The sequence below is a fragment of the Haliotis rubra genome, unplaced genomic scaffold (assembly GCF_003918875.1).
Source record: "Haliotis rubra isolate DU_JTF1 unplaced genomic scaffold, ASM391887v1 Scf80, whole genome shotgun sequence".
NCBI classification, from domain to species: Eukaryota; Metazoa; Mollusca; class Gastropoda; order Lepetellida; family Haliotidae; genus Haliotis; species Haliotis rubra.
This window is the reverse complement of record NW_025767524.1, coordinates 795,553-819,547: the sequence shown is the minus strand read 5'-3', so window position 1 is coordinate 819,547 and position 23,995 is coordinate 795,553. Positions and strand designations below refer to the sequence as shown.

At 37.8% G+C, this 23,995-nt stretch overlaps 1 protein-coding gene across 7 annotated transcripts; it reads left to right on the top strand.

Annotated features, from left to right (window-relative positions):
* Positions 1-514: 514 nt before the first annotated feature.
* LOC124261600 (aftiphilin-like) lies at positions 515-21,381 on the top strand. Of its 7 annotated transcripts, none has more exons than XM_046695931.1 (11): positions 515-632; positions 3,916-5,858; positions 6,160-6,314; positions 7,507-7,642; positions 7,991-8,149; positions 9,459-9,516; positions 10,095-10,160; positions 14,074-14,136; positions 15,403-15,417; positions 17,559-19,230; positions 19,399-21,381. In XM_046695931.1, exons 2-10 carry the CDS (start codon positions 3,951-3,953, stop codon positions 17,774-17,776), a joined length of 2,778 nt encoding a protein of 925 aa, XP_046551887.1. In that variant the 5' UTR covers positions 515-632; positions 3,916-3,950; the 3' UTR covers positions 17,777-19,230; positions 19,399-21,381. The 7 variants fall into 7 exon arrangements, with proteins under 7 accessions (XP_046551887.1, XP_046551886.1, XP_046551889.1 ...); XM_046695930.1 differs by having other exon boundaries at positions 10,092-10,160; XM_046695933.1 differs by lacking the exon at positions 10,095-10,160.
* The last annotated feature ends 2,614 nt before the right edge of the window (positions 21,382-23,995 follow it).

Sequence of the window (23,995 nt, the reverse complement as noted above, 5' to 3'; positions counted from 1 at the left end):
TTACCCACACATGTGAACTTTTGGATATGGCTTTGCTAACGATTCCTTCAAAATAAAATGGAAGCTTTTCAAACATTGGACATAGAGAATATAGTCAGGCTACGTACTCTTTGATCTACCCTCGTATGTGCCGTAAGGTGCTCTATCTACAACGGACAGTTGTGTATTTAAGTTTAACAATGTGATCGTCAACGCTCCCGATATAAACACGCAAGTCATGCTTCTTCTTCACTTAAAAAATAGCTTGACATGTCATCCCAATATAAAAGGTAAATGAAGCATAATATTGAAACTTGAAACAAACTTCTATTGTTTATTCTTTTGTAAATTTAAAACAGTGCGCATAAATGGTATTATAATGATTGGCTAGGCTTCGATACATCAGGTCGGATGTCGGGTAATCAAATATAAAGTTGATGACCAACTCAAAAATGAATGTAAATATGCCGTTCGTCGGCGTTAAACTGCTCGATTACTTGTCCTGGCGAAGTTATCGCCCTTCCTGTGACATCTCCGAAAGGTGTCGCTGTCTTGAGAAGGAATGATGGGAAATGTCTATGTGGAGGAAGTGGACAGCTGATGTGATGTCTTATCATTAACCCCTGTCATAATCTGCAATGGGTTAGAACAATGTAAGCATTTCCTTATTTCTCTGATATTTTTCTCTAGTTCTGCAAAATCTGTAGCAAGTACATATCTGTGAACAATCGAAACGAGCCAAGTATTTACACCTGGTATGAGATCGAGAAACCATTTCGTCTGTCATCCGATTTTCTGAGTAGGTGTGGAACAATATTGATTTGTTTTCTCAGAGCGTATCGCAATGGTTCGTGAAAGTATGAATTTCATGAGGACATATGTGCAAAATGTTTATTCATTCAGGTCTATATCGCTACATAAGGCACGAGACCGTGTTGACATTACTTCAACATATTTTCGTAATAAGCTTGGGACATAATGAAAAACAGTGATGTTTCTCTAGGAATTGATCTAGATCGCCCTTCAGCGGTTGGGCACATTTGTTTTTCTCTTGAATACATAGATCACGTACATTATTCAGGCATTACGTAATTTAGACGATACATTTACAAGTTTGAGGCATCCCATTTGAGATCAGACATAAGCTTTGAGTTGATCAGTCCTGGAAATGACAGACACTTTATTTACAGAATCGTAACCTAAATTCGTGGATAACCTTGATTCGTGGATCGCGGAAATTGTCATGCTAGCTCGTGAATTAAGTCTCGTATGAGGTCACGAAGCGGTACTTTTGATGTACATACAATGCCAAGCCTCACTGACAAAAAAGTTCCGAATCTCTGTATTACACGCAAGTACACTAAATATAATTGTCCAGCATTGAGATAAATAGCCCCAGATCACTAATACCACCATTACCAAGTTTTATTTTTACAAAATGTCAAGTAAAAAAATACCGTTAGCTCCAACCTTCTCACTTCTCGTTGTCTGTTTTCTTGTTTCTGGTGTCCCCCGCCATGATATTGCTGGAATATTGCTAAAAGCGGCGTAAAACTAAACTCACTCACTCTTTTTGGCAAATTCTTACTGCAGTGAGATGTCGTACAAAGTGGTATAAAGTAACCGACTACGTAATCCACGAAACAAGGTGACGCCACATTTTGTGGGCACACGAATGGGTGATGATTGCAAATGGCTTCGGGTAAACAAACGTTTCATTCATGAGTGGAATATTAGGCACTTTCAATTTGCTAAATCAAGGAATAAAATTTTCTGTGTATATACAAAATGGAATGATACATTTAAAATATGAATTTCCTCGCGCTTCCCTTATATCCACGAATCAAGGTTACGCAAGTGTATACGCAGGTTTAATTGTTCAGCCTGTAAATCTTAAAATGTTTTGTTCATGTTGTCTGTTAGGTGACATGTGTAAGCCAACCAAGTAAATGTTAGATATATGCCTTACAACAGATGTCTGTTGGTATTGTTGTGACACAAGATGTGCATACCTTTTCCCAGGTCTCGGTGACAGTTTTGCTTATACATGGTGTCAATGTTGTTATGCATATCCCTCCTGACAGACAAATATTGTGTATTTGATAATGGTGAGGTGAGGTGAAATTGGGTTTTACATCATGCTTGAGAATATTTCGCTCATATGATGACGTGCATGCTTGTGTATGTGTATGCGCGGCTGCTTGTACTGGCCCAGACTGAAGCTGGTTTTATAGTGCTAGCCCACTGAGATACCATGCCGCAGTGAAGCTTGAATACCCAACTCAGACACATTATACTGACTCCGAGCCTACCAGTCCTTGTTGTACCCATTAATGCCGAGCGCCAGGCAGGGACCAACAAGTATCATATTTTAACGTCTTTTGGTATGACGTATTTGATAATGACCTGAATCTATGACTGAATATCGCCACATAGGTACAATGAGTAAAATCTCTTTCTAGTGTCTAGCACCACCATATAGCTGGAATATTGCTGAAAGCGACAAAATCCATCTCACCCCCACCTTACTATGACTGTAGTAATATTTATTGATGCAATGCATTAGTGCTTGAAAATTCATGACAAACGAAAACATCAAATTAAACTTTACAAAGTATGTTTCTTATTGTTGTGTTTGTCACAGACGTTGTCAGTATTCGAAATATGAGTTGTTGTTAAGATAAAGTTGTCTTGTATAAGTGAGTGAAATGTTTTGTAATTGTCCATGCCATTAACAGTCAGGGTCTTAAACATCCCAAACCCCACAAAACAAAGATACACAATACACAGATGTGCACCAGGAAGTAAGGTGAGGTGAAATTGGGTTTATCGTTGTGCTTGAGAATATTTCGCTCATATGACGTGCATGCGTGTGTATGTGTATGTGCCGCTGCTTGTACTAGCCCAGACTTAAGCTGGTTTTATAGTGCTAGCCCACTGAGATACCATGCCGCAGTGAAGCATGAATACCCCACTCAGACACATTATACTTACTCCGAGCCGACCAGTCCTTGTTGTACCCATTAATGCCGAGCGCCAGGCAGGGACCAACAAGTACCATATTTTAACGTCTTTTGGTATGACGTGGTCGGGGATCGAACCCGCGACCTTCCGCTCTCCTGGCGGACGCACTAACCACTACACCACGGATGCGGTTGCACCAGAAAGTAACCTTGATTGTCTTGATCATAGTAATAATTGGTGGCTGTTTTGTTTGCACAATGTTATGATTGTGTCCCATTATAAGCCACATAAGTTTTGTGGTAGGGTTTGTGATTACAATCGATTATTGATTGAATACTGAGCTCCAGTAATAGATCATCATGTTGTGAGCAATAACTCAGCACTACAATGCATGTTTCACTTGGAAGATTGCATTGGAATATAACAAACAAGCCTTGATAAACTTTCTGAAAAGTGTATTCACTGATCTTACAAACTGCATATTTAGAAACATTAGCATACTTCACGAGTGTTAATTCACGCTATGCTTTCATGTAATCATGGTAATGGTTACTTCACAGTGTCACTGTTGTTTGTAGGCATGAAGATTGTATCAAACATGAAGCGATTGCCCAGCAATGGATATGATATTTGTATCCTTGAAAGCATAAGTTATAGTGAGTTAATGAATGAAATTGAACTTAGTTCACTGGTTCACCTATTTCCCTATCAGTTTATTTAATGTCTGGTGAACTAATTTTGCATGAAAGTGTCCTCATCTCACATTCTTAGCTTTGGGTCTGGGGCCTCAGATGGACATGATAATATTACAAGTTTCCAGAAACAATATTTTCAGAAGAATTATGTCAGTAAGTTCATTCATCTCATTTAATCACATCCATACCATTTAAGACAATTATGATACACGTCATGAATAATATATGATGTATGGTACTTAGTAATAGTACTTAATGATGTCATTCTTTGTTTCAGAATTATGGCATGACATAAAACTGAAATATTGCAAAATGTCAAACTTCATTCCAATGGTCTCGGCATCACCGCCGCCATTTGATGACCATTCCTTTGGATATGATGATGAGGATGATGACTTTGGCAACTTCACAGGGGCTGGAGATAGTCATGAATCCTCTCCAGATCCCCCGGAACTACCTCCTTTTGAAGCTGACCATTCAGACTCCACAGCTGTGGTGAAGGAAAATATGAAAAATAATAATCCTCTATCTGAGAAACAAAAAAGTACAAATACAAATGAAAATGCAAATGGTTTCCATGAACAAGAGGTCAATTCTAGAAATACCTTAGTTAATGGAACTGAAGAAGAGTCTGAATTTGCAGATTTTGAGCAATATGATGATAATCCTGAAATAGACGTTAGCTGCAAGAAACCTCACATTGAGAAGTTACCCATTCAACCATCTTGTGAAAATACACCATTAACAATAAGTAATCATGATGTGAAGGACTTACAATCAAAAGACTCTCTCAATGTACAGAGTGAAACCTCTCCTGACAATGGCAGCTGTGATTCCAGATCGCCCACCTGTGATGATAAAGATACAGTACCCGCATCAGTTAAAGTTTCACGAGACTCAACAACAGATTCAGGGATGTTCAGCACAGACATCTCGCCTGTGCCCAAATCAGAAGATACAGCTGAGTTCTGTGATAAGAGCTGTGAATCTGACAACGATGACACATTCCCTGAATTGCCTCGAGACAAAACAGAAACCACAGATTCACCTGTTTGTGAATCTTATGAACCAAAAACTGCAGTAGATTCCAATGTGATAGCAAATGAAACAAGGACTAGTCTAGGGTTAGATACATGTTCCTCCACGGATGACTGTGCTAGTGAAGGTAGTAAGGAAGATAACTCTTGTCTTAGTCATACCAAGGTAGAGGAGGAGGACACTATACACAGCAAAGATGATCAAACAGTGTCCTACTCATCCACTGACCAACAGGTCTCGCCTCTGGACAGTCGAGATGATTCTCAAGCTCTCTCTGAACAGAATGAAAAGTCTAGTCAAGATGTTTCCTTTGGCCATGTGGAGAGTTCTGGTCAGATTGAAGATGAGGATGACTGGGGTGACTTTGACTCAGCAGATGATGGTCTGCAGGATCAGGGAGCTCAGATTGAGCAAAGTCAGGTAGATGAGGATTGTGTGAGTGGGACCAGTAGTGCAATTGCAGATGTACAAGAAGAAGAAGACGAATGTTTGGAGGCTATTGAAGAAGCTTTGAAAGATTCCACAAATACAGGAAGTGTTGATTTGGATGAACCAGATCAGTTAGATATGGATATTGATGCAGAGATTCCAAAGAACACATCTGGTATTTGTCTTGAAAAGGATGAAACATGTTGCACTTCTCAACTTCAGACAGATTCTGAACCATCCCAGGTAGAATGTTGTGATGTGTTAGATCAAAGGACAGAAAGTGATATTGATTCAAAGGAACACAATGAGTCTACTGGAGAAAATGTTTGTGCTGATGATGATGCTTCGGTACCTGATGATGCTTCTGTACCTTGTGATAGTCAGGTGGAAGAATCTGATGGTTTTGTGGCAGAGGAGGATGAGTGGAATGCATTTGGTGAGTTCTCTGAAGCTGCTGATGGTGATGACAACAATTGGGCTAATTTCCAATCTACTTCAGATGAGCCCACAGAAACAGAACTCAAATCAACAGAGGATGAAGACTTTGGTGACTTTAACACAGCACAAGATTCCGAGGAAGAGGAGGATAAAGAAGAATTTGGTGGTTTTACCTCAGTCAGTGATAAAGACACTGCAGATGATGATGGTGATTGGGCTAACTTTGAGGATAGCAAACCAAACCAGGCATCACAGATTCCAACTAAACTGCCTGTTCCTGGTACAGCTGCCTCAGTTTCAGCTTCACATTCCAAGGTAGAAATATCCATGTGTTGGTTTATTGTTTATGTGGTTAATAAACATTGAAGAAAATATACAAATGCATACCTTTTGTGTATATCTATATATGTATTTCTGTTGACTGTTTGAAATGTCACTATTTAATCATTTTATGACTTCAAACATGTTTATAATTATACCTTTAAAAATATGGCAATCAGATTATTACTTGCGCAGTTAACAGTCGATTTCTATTTCCAGGTTTCTTGGAACATGTTCACTTACGGATATGATGAACTTAACACATCGGACGTTTTATGTATGGTTATGATTGCAGGTGTCTTCAGAGAAGCTAGATCACATCTTGTCCTCATGCTTCCCGTCCTCAGACTCTGAAGGGACAGAGACCTGCCCATCTCAGCTGGAGGTTCTTATCTCAGCTCGACCAGACATGGGAACAGTCTCCATGCACATATCCAAAACCACTACAGGGTACGACAGATCGACTTCTTCAAGTCCATTGAATCAAATTGCTGTTCAGAGTATATGAAATTATAGATATTCTGTCCATATGCAATATTGCCAAAAAATCAGTCTTCTGTGTTATCAAAATCTAATTGATTATCCAGTCTAGTACAGTCTAAGTAAACCTAGGTTCAGTATTATTCGTTACACTGCTTGTGCTGAGTCTAACAAACCCTAGTAGATGGTCACGTTGGTTAACTTTTGAGCGTCCTATGACTGCCCAATCAAATGCGAGACGGTTGAACGGATTTAACCAATCAGACAACGGCTACTGTTTGGGGTTCGGCGGGACTTACAAAATTCCCCGTTTACTGACACTGATCTCTCAACAAACGAAAATCTGCATAAAACACATATATTTGACCTGCAGTATATTTGCTTAGGGCTTTCTGATGACAAGGTTACCATTAGCTAATATTTCCGCAAGCTGACATTGTGGAATATTGACAAAAACGCTATTTTCAGTGATTGTTCACTCAATATTGTGGCGTGCTCCATGTGCATCACTCGGAAGGGATCGTACGGAAAATAGCATTCGGAATCGTTCGTGTACAAACTTTTTCAGGGTAAAAGTCCAAAAGGTATGTGCAAATGTCAACTTTCGCGATTTGGTAAGCTGTGTTCTGATTGGTCAATTGAAAAGGTTACCTGACGCGACCTTCTACTAGGGTTTGTTACTGTTAGACTTAGTATAGCATTGTAATGAATAATATTGAGGCTAAGATTACTTAGACTGCAGTCTAGCCTATCTCACTTCTAGCATAATGGTTATGTTGAGTATCTTGAACAAATTCAGAATGGGTTTTATTCTCCCATGGATAGGATTTGTTAAGTCCATTTCTGGTTTTGATTGTTGTGAAATTTTGCTGAAAGTGGCTTACTCACTCTCTCAGATGAACACATTCTCTAATGTATCTTCAATTTTAACTTCATGAATTGAAAAATGTGTCCAATAAACAGATTCAGTGAGTGAGATTGTCTTTGCTTCATTATTGTTACCTTTAGTATCAAGATGTGGTGGGGATAATGCCACTCATACAATGGGTCCCAGGTAGATATTGTAATAGAATGGGATATAATACACTTTATAGTTTATGATATACTTACAATGATATGCTAATAGTCCAACAAACCCTCAACTGATTGTGCTTCATTTCAGGAAAGCAAGAGGGCCTGGTGTGGTGTGGCATTCCCTCCGTGATCTGGACAAAACAAGTGCCCTTGTCTACCAGTGGACATCCTCAACTGCTAACAAGCACATGTTTAAAACTCTGCGCATTGACACACAAAATATTGTGAGACTTTGTTTCACCCTTTGACATGTTCTTTAGTATGATAAGCATGTTTAGTAGACAATATCATGAAATATCTGTTTTTCCATTAATGCCCAGGTCTTACACAAGCCCCTAGGAACAAATCTACTGTTGAAAAGATCTCCTGTGGAGTCTGCATTATCATTTATATCTTTTGAATAATACAAGCACATGTTAATGATCTTCCCGTCTTCATTGTGAAATAATACACATATTCTGGTGTCCCCACGCCCGTGAATAATACACATATTCGATATGCATAAATGAATAACTGGTGGTAGATCACAATGCAATGGAAAAAAGGTCATGTCAAACATTTTCTGTTTTCAGCTCATTGGTCACAAGAAACAATCTGTGCCGATATTTGCATCCAATATTGGTTTACTTGAGCCAATCCGAGGCCCAGTTGATGCAAAACCACTGCAGCCCAAGCTGAATCCTACTCTGGTTGATCCTGACAAGGTTGACGACAATGCTGGGGGAGCCCAGGTGAGATAACGAGCTTTTCCGCATCTGTGTGTGTACATGGTATAGGTGCTTCATGTGGTGTCTTTCTCTTATTAATCTCTGCTCTCTTGTCAGTTGTTAACACTTGTTTCATGTCACAGTTCACAAATTAAAACTGAAGCCCATTATTGAAAATTTGTAGAATTTGCATCAATACTGTACACCTTTTTGTGTTTGACCCCCCAAGAAGACTGAATACGTTTACCCTTTTTGAATTGATAGGATTTGGTGATAGGTAGATGTAGTTGTTCGTTGCTTGTATAGTGCCTGTGTTTAGAAGGTTACTTTGATAAGTTATTTATTTCTGAGAGAAGGTGGTGGTGACATATGTATGATAGTTAATGAGGTTTAAGTTTTAATTAGGTTTATGGTATATAAACATAAGTTTGGTTGTTTGCACTTAATCAACAAAAATAAGTAAACTATCATACCTTTCTGTACGTCACTGAGTTCTGGATTTTGGTTTAAGTTACTTGACATCATCTCTGAGGAGTGAACATTATTTTTTCTTGTTTTTCAAAATCGAGTAGAAATATATTTCATTTTGGGGATTTATTTCATAATTGTATTGGTAATGATAGCATGAATTGAAATAGAAAGCCATTATTGCATCATTTGAGCTTACAATGCATGGAGCTAAACCAAATACATGCTGCTTAAACTGACACTTGTGCTAGATCTTATCAGTAGTTGTGTTTCAACCATAGGATTAGACATGTGGAAAGAGCAGGCTTAAAGGAAGGGAGATTACTCTGCTTGTCATTTTAGAACTTCATCTTGAGATTTTTCATGGGTGAAGCATGAACTTTTGGGAGTTTCTCAAGACTAGGGATCTTCTTTTATAAATATCATTTTGTGTTGGTATAAAGGTGTTTATGAATAATATTCTATCATTTGTTTGTCTCTCCATCTATTTTCCTCTCCCTTAGACACTAACAACATATTGGCAAATAGATGACTCTTTATAGTTGTATCTTCCACACTGGATATCACTTGGGCTTATATTTCATGCTTATTCGTACTTTTCGGAGTTTTTGCATATATGAACTTAATCAATCTTAGGTCTTTGTTTAACTGTTCAATTAAAAAGTGTATGTCTGAAGAGTTCTGTTTTCATTTTGGGGCATGGTCTTGAGTTTGGAAAGAAGATACTGATCAGTGCTAAGAATGGAATATTTTTCTTTCTGAGGATATTAAAGTATACATCAATGCAAAAATCTTTACCAGCATAAAAAATATTTAATGTGGTATGTTCTGAGTTAACATGAGTTGTTACTTCCCCTGTTTGCAGGAGCTTCCTCCTGTAGAGTTTGACTGGGATAATAGCGGACTTACAAACCCGCTGACAGGTAGGCTTGTCTTTTCTCATCCTCATGAGGACTCGGTTTTGGCTACAAGTAGCATGCACAGCTAATTTTCATTTCTTTATTTTACGTTATTTTGGACTTAAGTTTGGGGCATTTTTTGATATTTGTGGATACAGCAGGTTATTCATATTAAGAGGGAGTATGTTCTGAACAGTTGAAGTGAAGACCAACGATGTCTTTTCAAAGCATGAACTTTGTTGATATAGTGTTCTTTGTACTAATATTACTTGAAATGTATTCTGATTGATGCATGAACTGGCTGAAGCATCCACTTCACCTGCTCAATGAGTGTCACCTTTTAGTTTACCAATCCTTTGTAAAGTGTATGCTCTATTGTGAAAAGTTGGATTTACCTGTGCATTTTGATGATTATAGAGTTTAGCCTTGTTTGTTTTTTGTGGTTTGAAGTTCTGAGTATATATACTGTGAACCATGTAAACATGCATCAGCAACATCATGCCAGCATAAGGGCAGTTACCATGGTTACACTGAAGAAATAAGGGTCAACTGACCCCCTATACTAAAAGAAGCATTTTTTTCTTTCCTGATATTTACAGCAGAAGAAAAGTCCAAGATGAAAGCAGTTAATGGCGAGAACCCAGTTCAACCAATAAACAGTAGCATGTGTAGGTTTGCCTTGACACTATCCAAACACCACCATCTTTACATTTCCCATCTTATATATTGCAATGCTTTCATTAACATCTGCAACTGAAATGTATGACTTTTCATGTCTTTATTCTGAACAGTTCTGGAGAGGTCTAATCCATATTTGAGACTCGGAACATTTCTATGTTATTGAATGTTATGCATGGAATGGAAAGTCCTGTGTTGTGAAGTAGAGCATTTTAATGTATTGCTATGTTGATTAGTTAAGTCACATTATGCGTCAGTGACCAGCTAGCAACTTCCATTCTATGTGTTGTAGGTGTAAAAATTGTAAATAGTTTGTTTAAGTGTAATCAGTTGATGTGATTGATCTAAGAATTAACACGAGACAGATAAGACTAGTCCCAAGTGTTGTCTTTTCTTTAATTTCTGTTCAGTGTTCATACTGACATGAAATTTAGAGTCATATTGGTTTTCGATTACACCCACCAGCTAGTGATGCAAATCAACTGGCTCTGTGATTGTGTGTCAATACCATCTGGATGTTTGATCATCTCAGAAAACAAGTTTTTAGCTTATATGGCTCATATATGCCATATTGCTTTTTGCTATTGCCTTTTAAGTTGTACAAGTCAGTTGTCTTACTGTGAATCAGGGAATGTAACAGTATGTGTCACCACATTACTTTTTAAAGAAGCTTGTTTATGTGAGACTGAAGGTGAGGAAATATTTCTAATTATTAGTCATAGAAAAGATGTTATCTGAAGTGACATTGGATTTATTCAGTTATCATCATGTTGATTTTAGAGCAGAATGAATTCATGATATATTACACTTTTGAAATGGCTAACAAAAGTGAATAAGTGGTGGTTACCTCTGGGTTTGAATAAAGCTTGCATAGGTGACAGGAAAGATGATGATTCTCACTGCACTCATGGTTCATCATTCTGGTTTATCTGTTCCAGATTCAGTCACTTTATAGACCATTGTGGCATAGCGAAAACAAGGAAAACAAGGCAGATTTCTCTGCAATATTGTTCGTTCACATCAGTCATTCATCAGTGTTTTGTTGAATGCATATCATTGATAGCTATATGTTAGAACATGAAAGGGTCTCAAATATGGCTTTAAGAACTTTCAGTCAGGTGGTAGTCCAGAAGAATGACATTGAAAAGTCTGCAGTTTGGGGTTCTAATGACAACCTCTCCTAGCCTTTTGCATGAGTAGCTACATAACAGAATGTTGTTTGGCTTCGGGAACATTAACTTGATTAATACTTACTGGTATACTATTTCCATTTGGGAATATACCAGTATACTGTTTCACCTTGGATATATAACAGTATACTATTTCACCTTGGATATATACTGGTTATCTGTTTCCACTTTGGAATATACCAGCATACTGTTCCCACTTGGGACTATATACTGTTTTTACCAGGGAATATATTCTTATATAATGCCTAATCATCATAATAACCATGCTGTGTGGTAAGCAGGTTAAGTATAACACATGTGATGCGTACAAGCTTACACAAACTGCTTTGTTTATAGAATTGATGTATTGGAAATACAAGAATGGAAGTGTTTTATGTTTTTTTTATGTGTCACACCTGTAGCTTAAATCATAATGGATTGATGTCCTTCAACTTGTATACACCATGACATACCTGTAGCTTGTCATGCTGATAAAATCTGTCCTCACTCAGTGTAACAGGAATGTTTTAGAAGAGTTTTCATTCATCACAACAGAGCCCCATAGGAGTCCATAGGATGCAGGACACACACCTGAACAACAGCAAATAAAATACAAAGTGTGGTGATGCTTTATGCTTGTTCAGAAAGGAATTGGGGCAGGTGGGGTAGCCCAGCGATTAAAACAATCGCTTGTCACGGCGAAAGCCCAGGTTCAAGTCCCCACATGGGTACAATGGTGTGAAGCCCATTTCTGGTGTCCCCCAGTGTGATATTGCTGGAATTTTGCTAAAAGCGGCGTAAAAACCAACTCACCCCCTCAGAATGGGATTTTCCTATGTGAATCAAGTGATCAGATATGGACTTCCTAAACATCAATTGTACTTTTAATCGTTAGAACTAGAAGAGAAATCAGATAAATCATATTTATGTGTTCTTATTTAATTAGTCCCTATCATTCCATACTTTTGTCATCAAAGTGGTTATAATCTGTATCCTTTTTTAGTTTTTATTCATATTGGATGTGGCATTTTGTAATCAGTAAAACAGTGCAAACATGCAAATGGGTAGCCCATTTTTATAATAGTGCTAGAATTTGGATCATCAATCCCTCACTATGAACATGCTGACTGTTATGGAGTATTATCCCTAAACTGTACGCCATACAGTATTATCCATATACAACACGCACATCAGTTCTGGATGTTGTCACATGAAGTAGCAAATCATTCCAAATTGTTTTTCTCTGAAAAGTTCTTAAATGTTTCCATAGGACAAACTTGGGCTTCACAAATGGGTTACAGGTATCAATATTTATTACCTCATCTTTACAGGCAGTACAGCCAATGGGGATTCTTGGTCATAAATGGTCCCTCTAAATCTATGCCTGTTGTAAGAAGCAACTTAGCATTGTCAGTCTTGTTTGAATGGGAATCAATCTCTGGCAACATGGGTTGTTTTTCATATGAGTCACCGGATTGTTTGGTTCAGGCTCGATTATTTCTGGTGCCCCCGGCCGTGATGTTGCTGGAATATTGCTAAAAGCGGCGTAAAACCAAACTCAGTCAGTCAGTCAGGCTCGATTATTTACAGATTGCCTTTCGCCAGGGGATCCTGTGTCAAGATTGGTCCAAACAACCTTTGCTGGGTTTTAAATATCAGCATAACACTCCAGAACATACTTTTGCAATTTTGTGTCATAAAACACATCTCCGCTGCCATTCACATAACAATGCAGAAGATTTGAGTGAAAAACTTATTGTTGTCTACATAATGGTACTGCACAAGAAATTCGCTATTCTTCCTAGACTCTGATGAGCAAACTATTTAATTACTGAAGATATATTGAATGAGTTAATATTTCTTTAGTACTAGGTTACTGATATCAAATATTAATGCATGTCACAGAATTTTTATTTTTATTTTATGGGATTGGGAAGCACTATTATAAATGGCTTGGCTTAATGGTCTTTTTGATCATGGCATACATGATGTATATACATATATATGTATAGATAGAAGAAATGAGATGTTCTTCAGCAAGGTGGAACTTTCACAAGCATCATGTTGCGTGATGTAAAACATTTCATTGGGGCTATTTATGATACAATATATTTATTAATGACAGAATCCAGAAATATTTGGTATAATCACTGTGAATTTTGTAATATATTGTTGTTGAGATGTAAAGACAGTATTCTTGGAATCTTGGAATATGTGACTACTGGCAAATAGCAAGAGTCACCTGAACACGTGTCATTTCAAATTTATGCCACCTATCTGGATTCAGAAGAAAACATAGTCTCTCCAGATGATCGTTACACATGGAAAAAGTGGAAATTTTAAACAGATCATCCTACCAACATTCATTAATTAAAAAGCATATATGTGCTTCTTAAAGGGCTTTGCATGTGTGTGTTTTGTGTGTATATCTGTACAAAATGTCTCGCCATTTCTTTGTTTTGTCCAAAGTCCTGTCTGCTTACACAACCTGCACCTTTCGTCTCTGTTATGTGTGTCTCTCACAAATGTTTACTATATCTATTGATGTGAACAAGATTTTCATTCTTTAAATTTTCTTCGAATATGCTTTGCATGCTAAATGGTCTTTGAAGTTGTTAAGGGATGGTTGGTATATATTCTGTATGTCTTCCATTAATTTCAAATGGATAGGTTTCAATAGGCAAAGCTTGTTTGATGTAAGAAGTAAACATGTGTTTCTGATGTTACTTTCCAGCAAAGACGCTAGATTTGGATTTTCTGTCAGTGCAAGAGACAGAGAATGTTAACAAGAACACAGGTGAGTTACCTCCCTTTATATCCGTGTTTATGAGCTCCTTCTCAACATGCGATACCTTTGTTACCAGCCTGGTGTGACTGCTGCCACAAGTGAGCAATGAGTCATTACAAGAATCTTTAACAATTTGGTGGCAACCAGAAATGTAGTGACGAATATATATTTTGGGTGTATGTTGTTAGGATTGCTATTTTAATCCTTAGGGAAAGGATGTATGACTAGTTTACTATTTCCCAGAGAAATGTTTTTGTTTGTTAGGTTGGTTCCAGTTTGCAGGATAATGGGAAAGCTCCCAATTTTCCACACTATGTCATTCCAACTATATGAATTACATAACAGCTGAAAGTTACAAATTAAAAGGATAATTTTGCCAGCAGCAGAATATTGAACATCACGACAGTTAGCAATTATCTGTAAATGAAACCTTCAGACAGTTGTGAGATCAACTCCATGCAGTGGCGGATCCAGAGGGGGTGGGGGTGGTTCAGGGGTTCAACCCCCCCCCCTCTCTCTGAAAATGACTTAAGATCACATTGAAGATTTTTTGCGTTGACGGAGCTAATCGGGGGTTCAGTGGGTTCGAATTCAAAATTCCTGGACCTGCCCATGACTCCATGCATGATCATGACCCTCCAGCATTGTGTGAAGCAGTGACTGGTGTCATCAATACATAAATAGTGTGGAGAGCTCCGTGTACAAGCTAGTGCTGTGTGGAGCTTGCCATGCTTGATCAGATTGAGACATTGTGTGTGTGCATGCATTCTTTTTTATTAACCATGGTAAGATCAATACATAATACCAATATCAGGATAAACAAGCAATTTAGATGAATGTTGTCCCATGTGTAAGAATAAAGCCAGTAGTATGCCTGAATTATACGGAATATCTAATTGTCCATAAAACAGTGAAAACTGGAATTTAGACGGTGCTCAGTGATTTGGCTGCATATAATCATTACTGTACCTTATAAAATATACACAGCAGTCTCCAACATGTGTTAAGGTTTATTGCAGCCTGACGGAGAACATGTCAAGGACCCTTGACATTTATTCTTTTTTTTTAGACGCTGTACATGTATTGACACAAATGAAATAGTGCTGTGTGCAGTTGATATGCACTGATGTTGCAAGCACCTTCTTTACTAACCATGAGCCATTTGTCCATGACTAACCACATGCTAGCTCATCCTTACCTCACCATGAACTACCTCCTCCATGACTAACCATGTTCTAACACTATCTACCTGCTTTCTCCCACCCTGCCTTCAAGATGAATGGGACTGGGGTAAGACAATCCAGCTGTGTTCTAAATAGCCCTTGTTACACCTTTTATAGAAGACTGTGTTGTGTGTTTGTTGATTGTGACCTGTCACCATTGTCTTTGTCTCATTCAGAATCCATCCTTTTTATTTGTCTGCTCAAAAATAGCAACCCAAAACCTCATCTTACAAAAGATTGTTTGTCAATTATTTTGTTTGCATGTTTATTGTCATGTCAGTGGATAGGGTTTGGTAATTTCAGTCTGATATGAATCTCACTGTGAGGATTAAGTCTGGGTTCGAACCTTGATCGTGGGTTTCACCAAAGTTGTGTACAGCTATGACCTTCATCCTTTCCAGCCTTCCTCCCTCAGTGTGATATAAAAGCAATACTGTTGAAGGAAGAGTAAAACCTTTCACAGGATGAAGGCAATACCAGATTGATTATTTCTTCATTTTTATTATTTAGAATCAAATAGGGTATGAATGACTGTACATGATCATAATTATTGTGATCAGCCTCTGAAAACACCCCAAACTGATTACTTTTAATGCTGCACTCCCTCTGTATCCAAATAATCTACTGTCACGAGCAACCACACTTCAGGTACAGCTAAATATTTCTCTTGTGCATGAAATGCATGTGGAGTAAAGTTTTTGAATGTAGGGTCTATAGTACAGTTATTGTACATTTGCTCCATGTGATCCAAGGTGACCTCTCATTGCATGAGACTAAGATCCTATCTCTGCAAGGAAAGAAAGTAATTGAATGAGACTGCTGAAGTGTTACTTGATGAGACCCTGGATTCAAGTCTGCCTGATCTTCATAAGGTTTGGTTTTGAAGACTGAAAGTTTGTCATGTTATTTTACAACTGTTTCCATTTCAAATCATGTATCAGTTTTACTTCATTTGCTTCTATTGTGCCTAGTTTGAAATTTTGATATGGTTAACATTTATTTTATATAGGTTCTTTAAAATAGCTACCTCGTAATCAGAAGAACATATAGTTTAAATGTCACTATCTAATTATAATAACTATCTGTGTATGATTAAGTATGTTAAAACTCTTTACGAGAAACTATACCTTGGTGTCAGATCCTACATGTTCTTGTGTGTATGTACGTGTGTGTGAGCGTGTCCGTGTATACATATATACCTGTGCTCACCATGAACTCCTTGGACACTGAGGGACAGCATGCTGGCTTTTCACTTCACCGAGAAACCCTTCAACAGAAAAAAATCATTATTGCTATAAATCTATTTGTAAAAAATAACACAATTAAAAAATATCACTGATAATAGGTTATTGAAATGTTAAAATATTACTATTAAGGTATGTACTGTCAATATTGCTACCAACTGGTAATAACTTGTGGAATGCTTTACTTTAATTTCCTCAGTCCAGAAGACTGATATTTCTTTGTGCATGACACTAATGGTTTCTATGTCATGTGTATGCAGTGGACTTGCTTGATACTGGTGCATGTTTGTGTTTGTCAGTTTCCTTTTGTGCTGTCTTGTTCAGGATTCCATCAAACCCTGGTACCCCATGTATAATATTTATATCTCCATTCTATTCAACCTGACCCATTTACTGCTTGATCTTGAGATGTATCCAAATGACACTGACCAAGTAATGGAAACTGGTGTGTAAGAGGAATTCTGTTGCCAGTTATCATGCTTATGCTAGCAACAGAAAGAAACAGTTGTAGCAGATAAGTTCAGTGTGTCTATGAAATGAAAATTGGAGAGAATACACTGGATCAAGGCTGAGTTCTATCCTCAGTACTATACAATTTATATTCTTATAAAATGATTAGGGAAGCATACATTTAATTTTTGGAGAAATTGCAATAAATCTTTCTTTAGATAATTTAAAGAAACCATTGGCATGAAATGCTACAATCAGTTTTGAAACAAAATCAAATAAAAACGGTTTCAGGGTGTCATAAAGAATTAGTTTTCCCTTTAAAAAATTCAAAAGCTAGCACTGAGATGATTAATGTACTAAATGTTCAAATTGCATTCTGTAACATATAATCAAACAAGATTTAGAAGAAGCTAGTAAGGTTCATCCTATGTGATCAGTTCCATCATACAGGACAAATTTCTATCATTTTCATTGACATGTGACCGTTCTGAATGTTGTTCTCTGTATGTTTCAGTGTTTCAATCCGAGATCCTGGATGCACCCCGGTCATCGGTGAAGTCTTTACCTCCCCTGGAAGATGTCCTCAAGAACATGAAGGTGACGACCACTACCAAGCGGCGCCGTGAGGAGCATCTCTCAGAGGAGGCGGGACGGATAATAGACTCACTGCCTATCCTCTCCTTTATGACATCTAAAGTTCTCATGTTCCCTCTTAGACAGGCTGATGATTAGTCTATAGCTTGTAGGTAGGATTCTTTAGTACTGGTACATTAACAACAGACTCAAAGATCACAGAGTATTTCTGTGCTGGAGTTCACACCTGTCTGTAACTGATATCTCGCCAATCAACAGGGCAAGGAGAGTGTCATTAGGCAGTCAGAAGCCTATGTTAAAGAATGGGAAATACATATGTTGTAATTGTAAGATTCCTTCTATAGGAACAATGCCCGGGTGACAATTTGACATTTCTGAGCCTCTACTCAGATGTGACTGCTTGTGTCAAGCCTGTTTTCAATTTGAAACTGGCAGTTTGGGAAGAGTGAGCTACCCACATTATTTGTGTGTGCATTACAACAGCACTGTGAAAAATGAAGAGTTGGCATTGTGTACCTGATATTTTGTTAGGGACGTTTTTGTTGCGGTCTCAATCTCATTAGAGTTAAATATTTCTCTTCAGTTCAACACACTCTCTGTGTGAAGATCTGACAAACCCTTCTCCATTTGTCTAATTCAGTGAACTTTGTCAGTGTTTAAAATTCTCAATACTCGTTTTGAACCAGTGAAGTATCTGATTCGTATTTAAAAATGTTTAATTGACATGACAGGTGAAGGTGGATCTGATCTTTAGAGAGTGGGTTATATGGAATCTGAATGAAATGTCTGATTTTAATGAGATTGGTAGCTGCATGTTCAGTTGGTCTGCCCTGAATTCTGAAGTTTGTTTACCAGTACTATCTTTATTCATTAAGGTAATCCATCAATATTCTTCATTCAGTCTTGTGTATTCAGTAGTGTACAACTAAGGTCATGTACAACAGAGGCAATAAGAGTCGCTTAGTTTATGTGGAATTCATTCTGTAAATCCCACAGTTATAGATTGCACTGAGTCATTTAAAGCACACTCCACTGTCAAGTTGGTCCCTGTAGGAATGCTGTATTTTGGTCACCATGAACTTTGTCATATTCTGAAGCATTTAGGCAACCAGCTTTCCTTTTGCAAGACATTTTGCAACTTGCAAAGACAACATTGTTGGCTATCACATTATATTGTCTCTGAGGTCTGGTTTTGGTTGAGCAGTGGTGCTTCCCATATGATCATGATCATGGAGACTTGTATGTTATGGATTGACTGTACTTTTTTGTTTGACTGACGCACAATACATGTATTAGTGTCAGCTAATATCTGTTACTTATGAAGTCACCTTTATAATGTTTACTTTGATTGTGTCTTAAAATTGTGAATAATATTGTAACCCTTTCTAAATAGAATTATTTGAAAGAATTTGTTAACAAACAAAATACATATTTAGTGGAGTATGTATAAGATGAAAAGTAATACTGTAACCATAGCCATTGGTAGAATTGCTGCATATTATCCATTTGTGTCTAGCTACATAAGCAGGTCTATTGACTGAGGTAATCTGTCATCTATCATGGAAAGGAGTCTTGTTCATTCAACTGACTGAGTTTGGTTTTACGTCGCTTTTAGCAATATTCCAGCAACATCACGGCGGGGGACACCAGAAATGGGCTTCACACATTGTGCCCATGTGGGGATTCGAACCCGGGTCTTCGGCGTGACGAGCCAACGCTTTAACCATTAGGCTACCCCACAGCCCCCTTGTTCATTCAAGGATCTGCTCCCAAATTGTCCTTTGCAAGTTGACCCAGAGTTATATTCAGGTTTGTTGGTTTGACTTGAGGAGTAAGTCAGGGGTATTAGGGTAACCTTTGTATTGCTTTGTTGAACTTTGTCCAACAGGGTTTCACTGGATCTTCCTTCTCTAAGTTAATCATGGACCAATGGGTTGTCTTCATAGACAAGCTTTTTGACAGAGTATGATATACACCCAGAACCAACTTATTAGGAGAATAAGTATGCAGTCATATCTTATTGGTGCACATATCTTCAAAATATTTGGTACAAATTATGATTGAAATTAATCAGAATTTTTTTTGTTATATGGGAGATGTCCAGTATCTCGGTCTGATATTGACCATGTATGTATAGAGGTGACAGGGACTGCGTTGTTACAGGTTGTTACTGGTGAGAGAGGCATGAATCAGGAAACGAAACTGTGATTATAAACATCTATATGATATGTGCAATGTGATGTATATAATGTGATTTCCTCTCTCTCAATATTGTGGTAGAGTTGTACAGTATTCTGAAAACCCTGTAATCAGTATCTTCTCCATCTTAAGTGCTATAGTGGAAATTACAACAACATACATATAATGCCAAATTATATCTGGATGAAGACCATCTAATATTTAAACCTGTGGTATGTATGGATGCCAATATTTTATTAATCATACTTTCTGTTATTATCATTTACTATTTTACTGTGTTCAGTTCCAAACAGGTTTCATTCCAGTCTCATTTCTTCATATCCCCATCAAGATGTACCTGTGCAGTTGCTTGGCATTATTATCAGGTTTGTTATTCAATCAAAACAGCAAGTATTAGAATATGATATATTATGTTGAGTTCATCTGGTTAAGATCATGTTAGCATACTTTATTTTTGTAATTGAACATTTCCTTGACCAGTAAGACTTCATGGAGTGTTTTACTGAAATACAACCTTATAGGTCAACCTTTACGGCAGGATAGTTTGTGTGTTTCATATTAGTTACTGTGGATTGTCTGTTATTGACCTAAAATATTCTCAAATCATAGACATAATTTTTCAAATGAAAAGTGTGAAACCATTAAAATTATGCCTCAACTCTTTTAATACTTGTTAGAATATTTTGGGGCATATGTTATGATGATAAGCATTTCAACCAGTTTTAATTTAACCATTTAATTATGGTTCTTTTGGAACTTGTCGAAGGGAAATGAAGTTGATATTTCAAAGTAAGCTATGTTAACTGTCCATTTTGAAATCCTATTTCCTTTGTTATAGATGGAGTAGAAGTACAAATCTGTCACTGAATATGAAAATTTTGCTGTAGAATGTTCAGGGGGTTGACGATGAAAGATTATGCACAACTGTCATGATTGTTTCATGATTTTAGACTGGTCACACCACTAGATTATTTTTTTTGAGAGAAATGTTATGAGTCCAAGCAAGAACACTAGATGGACTTAGAATCATCCAGATCAAGTGGTGTCAGTGGTTAAGAAACAGCTGTAGCACTCATAGAGCTTTAATATGATCACTGGATGTACGGCTAGCTGACTAGGTGCTGCTGCAGGGTCTGTTAATCTTATTTATTGGTTGTTTTAGCATTAGTTTGTTATATGTTCAGTCTGCTTGGTTGTGACTTTAAATGCTTTTGGATTATTTTATTGTATCTTTTGTTGTTAACTACAAGCTAAATTCTATCCTGTGATGGGTAGATATTAATGTGTTTTCCAGGTTTATAGGCTATTTATTTGTTTGCTGATATCGACCAGCGTTCGACTACTCCTCAACTTAAAGGATGGTGAATGTAGACTGACCACACATCTGTGCATTCCTGATGTAGGCTTTCTGAACACAGTTAACTTGATGGGTGTTGGTATTCATTGCACTGTTGAAGGTGGTAGAGTTGCAGAGTGGTGTGTTTGTCATGTAGTAAACCCTGGGGTGATTCTCCATAGCCTTGAACAATCCCATGATTGAAAAGTTATCTTCTTTCTTTCTTTCTGGTTTAGTTTCACGCGACTCAAATATTCCCCTGGGGTGATTCAGTGATCCATAGCCTTGAACAATCCCATGATTGAAAAGTTATCTAACTTAGGCCACACTGTTTTAATGGTCTGATAAATATATTAAGCCTTTGTTGGTTTCTATAAAAGTAATGTTCAGTTTAAGATTTGAATTTTTTATAGATTAGAAACATGTAAAGTTTGTGTTTAACATGACAGAAAGTTAACGCTAAATCTGTTTAAGATTTACGTTTTACTATCTATACCAGTATACTGTGCCAGTTATTATGTAAATATTGTTATCATTTCTGCTGTGATTTATAGCCCTATTTTCTGAATCCACTTTTGAGTAGGCAATTAAATTACTGCCATTTTGTTTATTTTGGGGTTGAAAGCTTATCACTTTTGTTGATTGATCTGTGAACTGGAAAGTATAAAACAGTGTGGCCTCACTTTCATCAACTGAGATGTGAACAGTTAACTCATGCGGTAAATTTTTAAATTTCAGAGCAATACGTCCGGCTTTTGCACCTGTTGGTGTTGATATTGTGATTTTGATGGTCCTCACAACTTTTTTTTATGGCACTGCAAGTCATGTTCTTAGTATCAGAAAATATTTCTAAAGTGACCTCATTATTATAGAATAGGAATAATTGTTGTATTTGGATGTAACGTGGAGAACCATATATTTTGATGAATGATTGTAATTTTCACTCCATAAAAAGCCCACCTGTTTGCTATGCAGTTGTAGTGTTGATCTGTAACATGTCCAGTACAAGACTCAATCATTATGCATGATATATATTATATCAGAATTTTACTGTCACTCTATTCAAAGCAATCTACTTTAAAACAATTCTTTCAGTAACCTCAGTAACATGAAACATGTATTTTCAAATATACCATGCATAGTTGTATATAGTCTGTTATATCTTGAAAGTTCTCATCACTAAGAAGCAACATGTGCTTTATTCAGAGACATTCATATTTGTTTGTGAAAGACTATTTTTGACAGTATGAATGTCAGTATGTCCAATGTTTACTCGTCGCTCCTTCAGCCATGGTGTAGAGAAACTTGTTTATTGACGTCCCGTCAGCAGTGGTGACTTGTCAGATAGGGATTTCAGTCAAATAAAGCATTATTGTATACAGATGTCTTTGTGTTTATCATGTGCTTGACATGTAACATATTCCATACGATCCATTTCCGTATAAAGCCTCTCTGAGAAAGACTTGTTCCCCAATGGAATATCGATTATATTCGGACATCATACGACAGTGCTTATTGGGGCAACAACGAGGTGTTGCGTCAAATAGGCATTGTAAATTCTTGAATGATATATTTTATTAATAAGTGATATTGTTTACAATTATTCATGCGATAATCGAGACAACAGATGTTCTTATAATCGAGACAACAGATGTTCTTAAGTGTCCGAAAATCCTATCCACAAGGATATTATACAGGCACTTCCCTAACCTCCATTACCGAGGATGTGCATGAGATTCAGAGTTATCTCCCCCTGCTCTGGACAGTACATGATTCCGCACTTCTCCACATTATATATACTAGGGCAGCAAAAGAAACGTCAGTTTGGAATTTTCCTTCGTAGAAACGGATAATTGTAAACTCATTTAATGTTTTGAATGTATATTTTTGACAACATCTCCAACTTTACCTGAGCAAAGACATTCTTTCCCAAACTCAGAATTGAACCCAGGAATGGTCCGAAAACGCAACCTGATCTCGGAGATGGTACGGTGTTCTCCATGTTTTTCATGCAACTCATGCTGCAGGTGCTCATGCAAGGACCAGCCCTATAAGATGCACCCCCAAACCTGGTTGAAACATTCACATTACAAGGTCAGCAGAATGCCGCGGCTCACGGCAGCTCAGAGAAACCAGGCGCTAGGAAGACTTGAAGCTGGCCAATCACTTCCAGGTCAACGTTCGGATCTTCTACAGGCTGCAGCAACGTTTCCGGGCCACCAACACCACAAATGATCGCCCCCGTACGGGAAGACCAAGGGTCACCACAAGACGACAAGACCGCCATGTTGTGCGACAGCATGTACAGAATCCCTTCATGCAGGCATCTGAAACAGCACGCCAGACAGTGGGAACACACGGAAGACCATTCAGTACTGATACAGTACGCCGACGTCTTAAAACAGTGGGAACCTCCATTGCTGTAGACCTTACCGTGGACCTATCCTCACCCCTCGTCATCGGCGTGAACGTCTACAGTTTGCCCTACAACACCAAAACTGGCGATACAGGCAATGGAGAACTGTTCTGTTCACAGATGAGAGTCGGTACTGCGTATCAACTGCAGATGGCAGAACAAGAATATGGCGACGGGCGTGGCCAGCGTTACTCAGACCAATGTGTTATGGAAAGAGACTCATGGGGAGGTGCAAGCATCATTGTATGGGGTGGAAAAGGCCTGAACCAGAGAGTGGGTCCTGTGGTGTTCCAGAACCTTGGTCCAGGGAGAGGAGGCGGCATCACAGCGGTGCGCTACATCGACCAAGCTCTCAGACCCCACGTCATACCACTTTTCGCACGTCACCCGAACAACATTTTCCAGC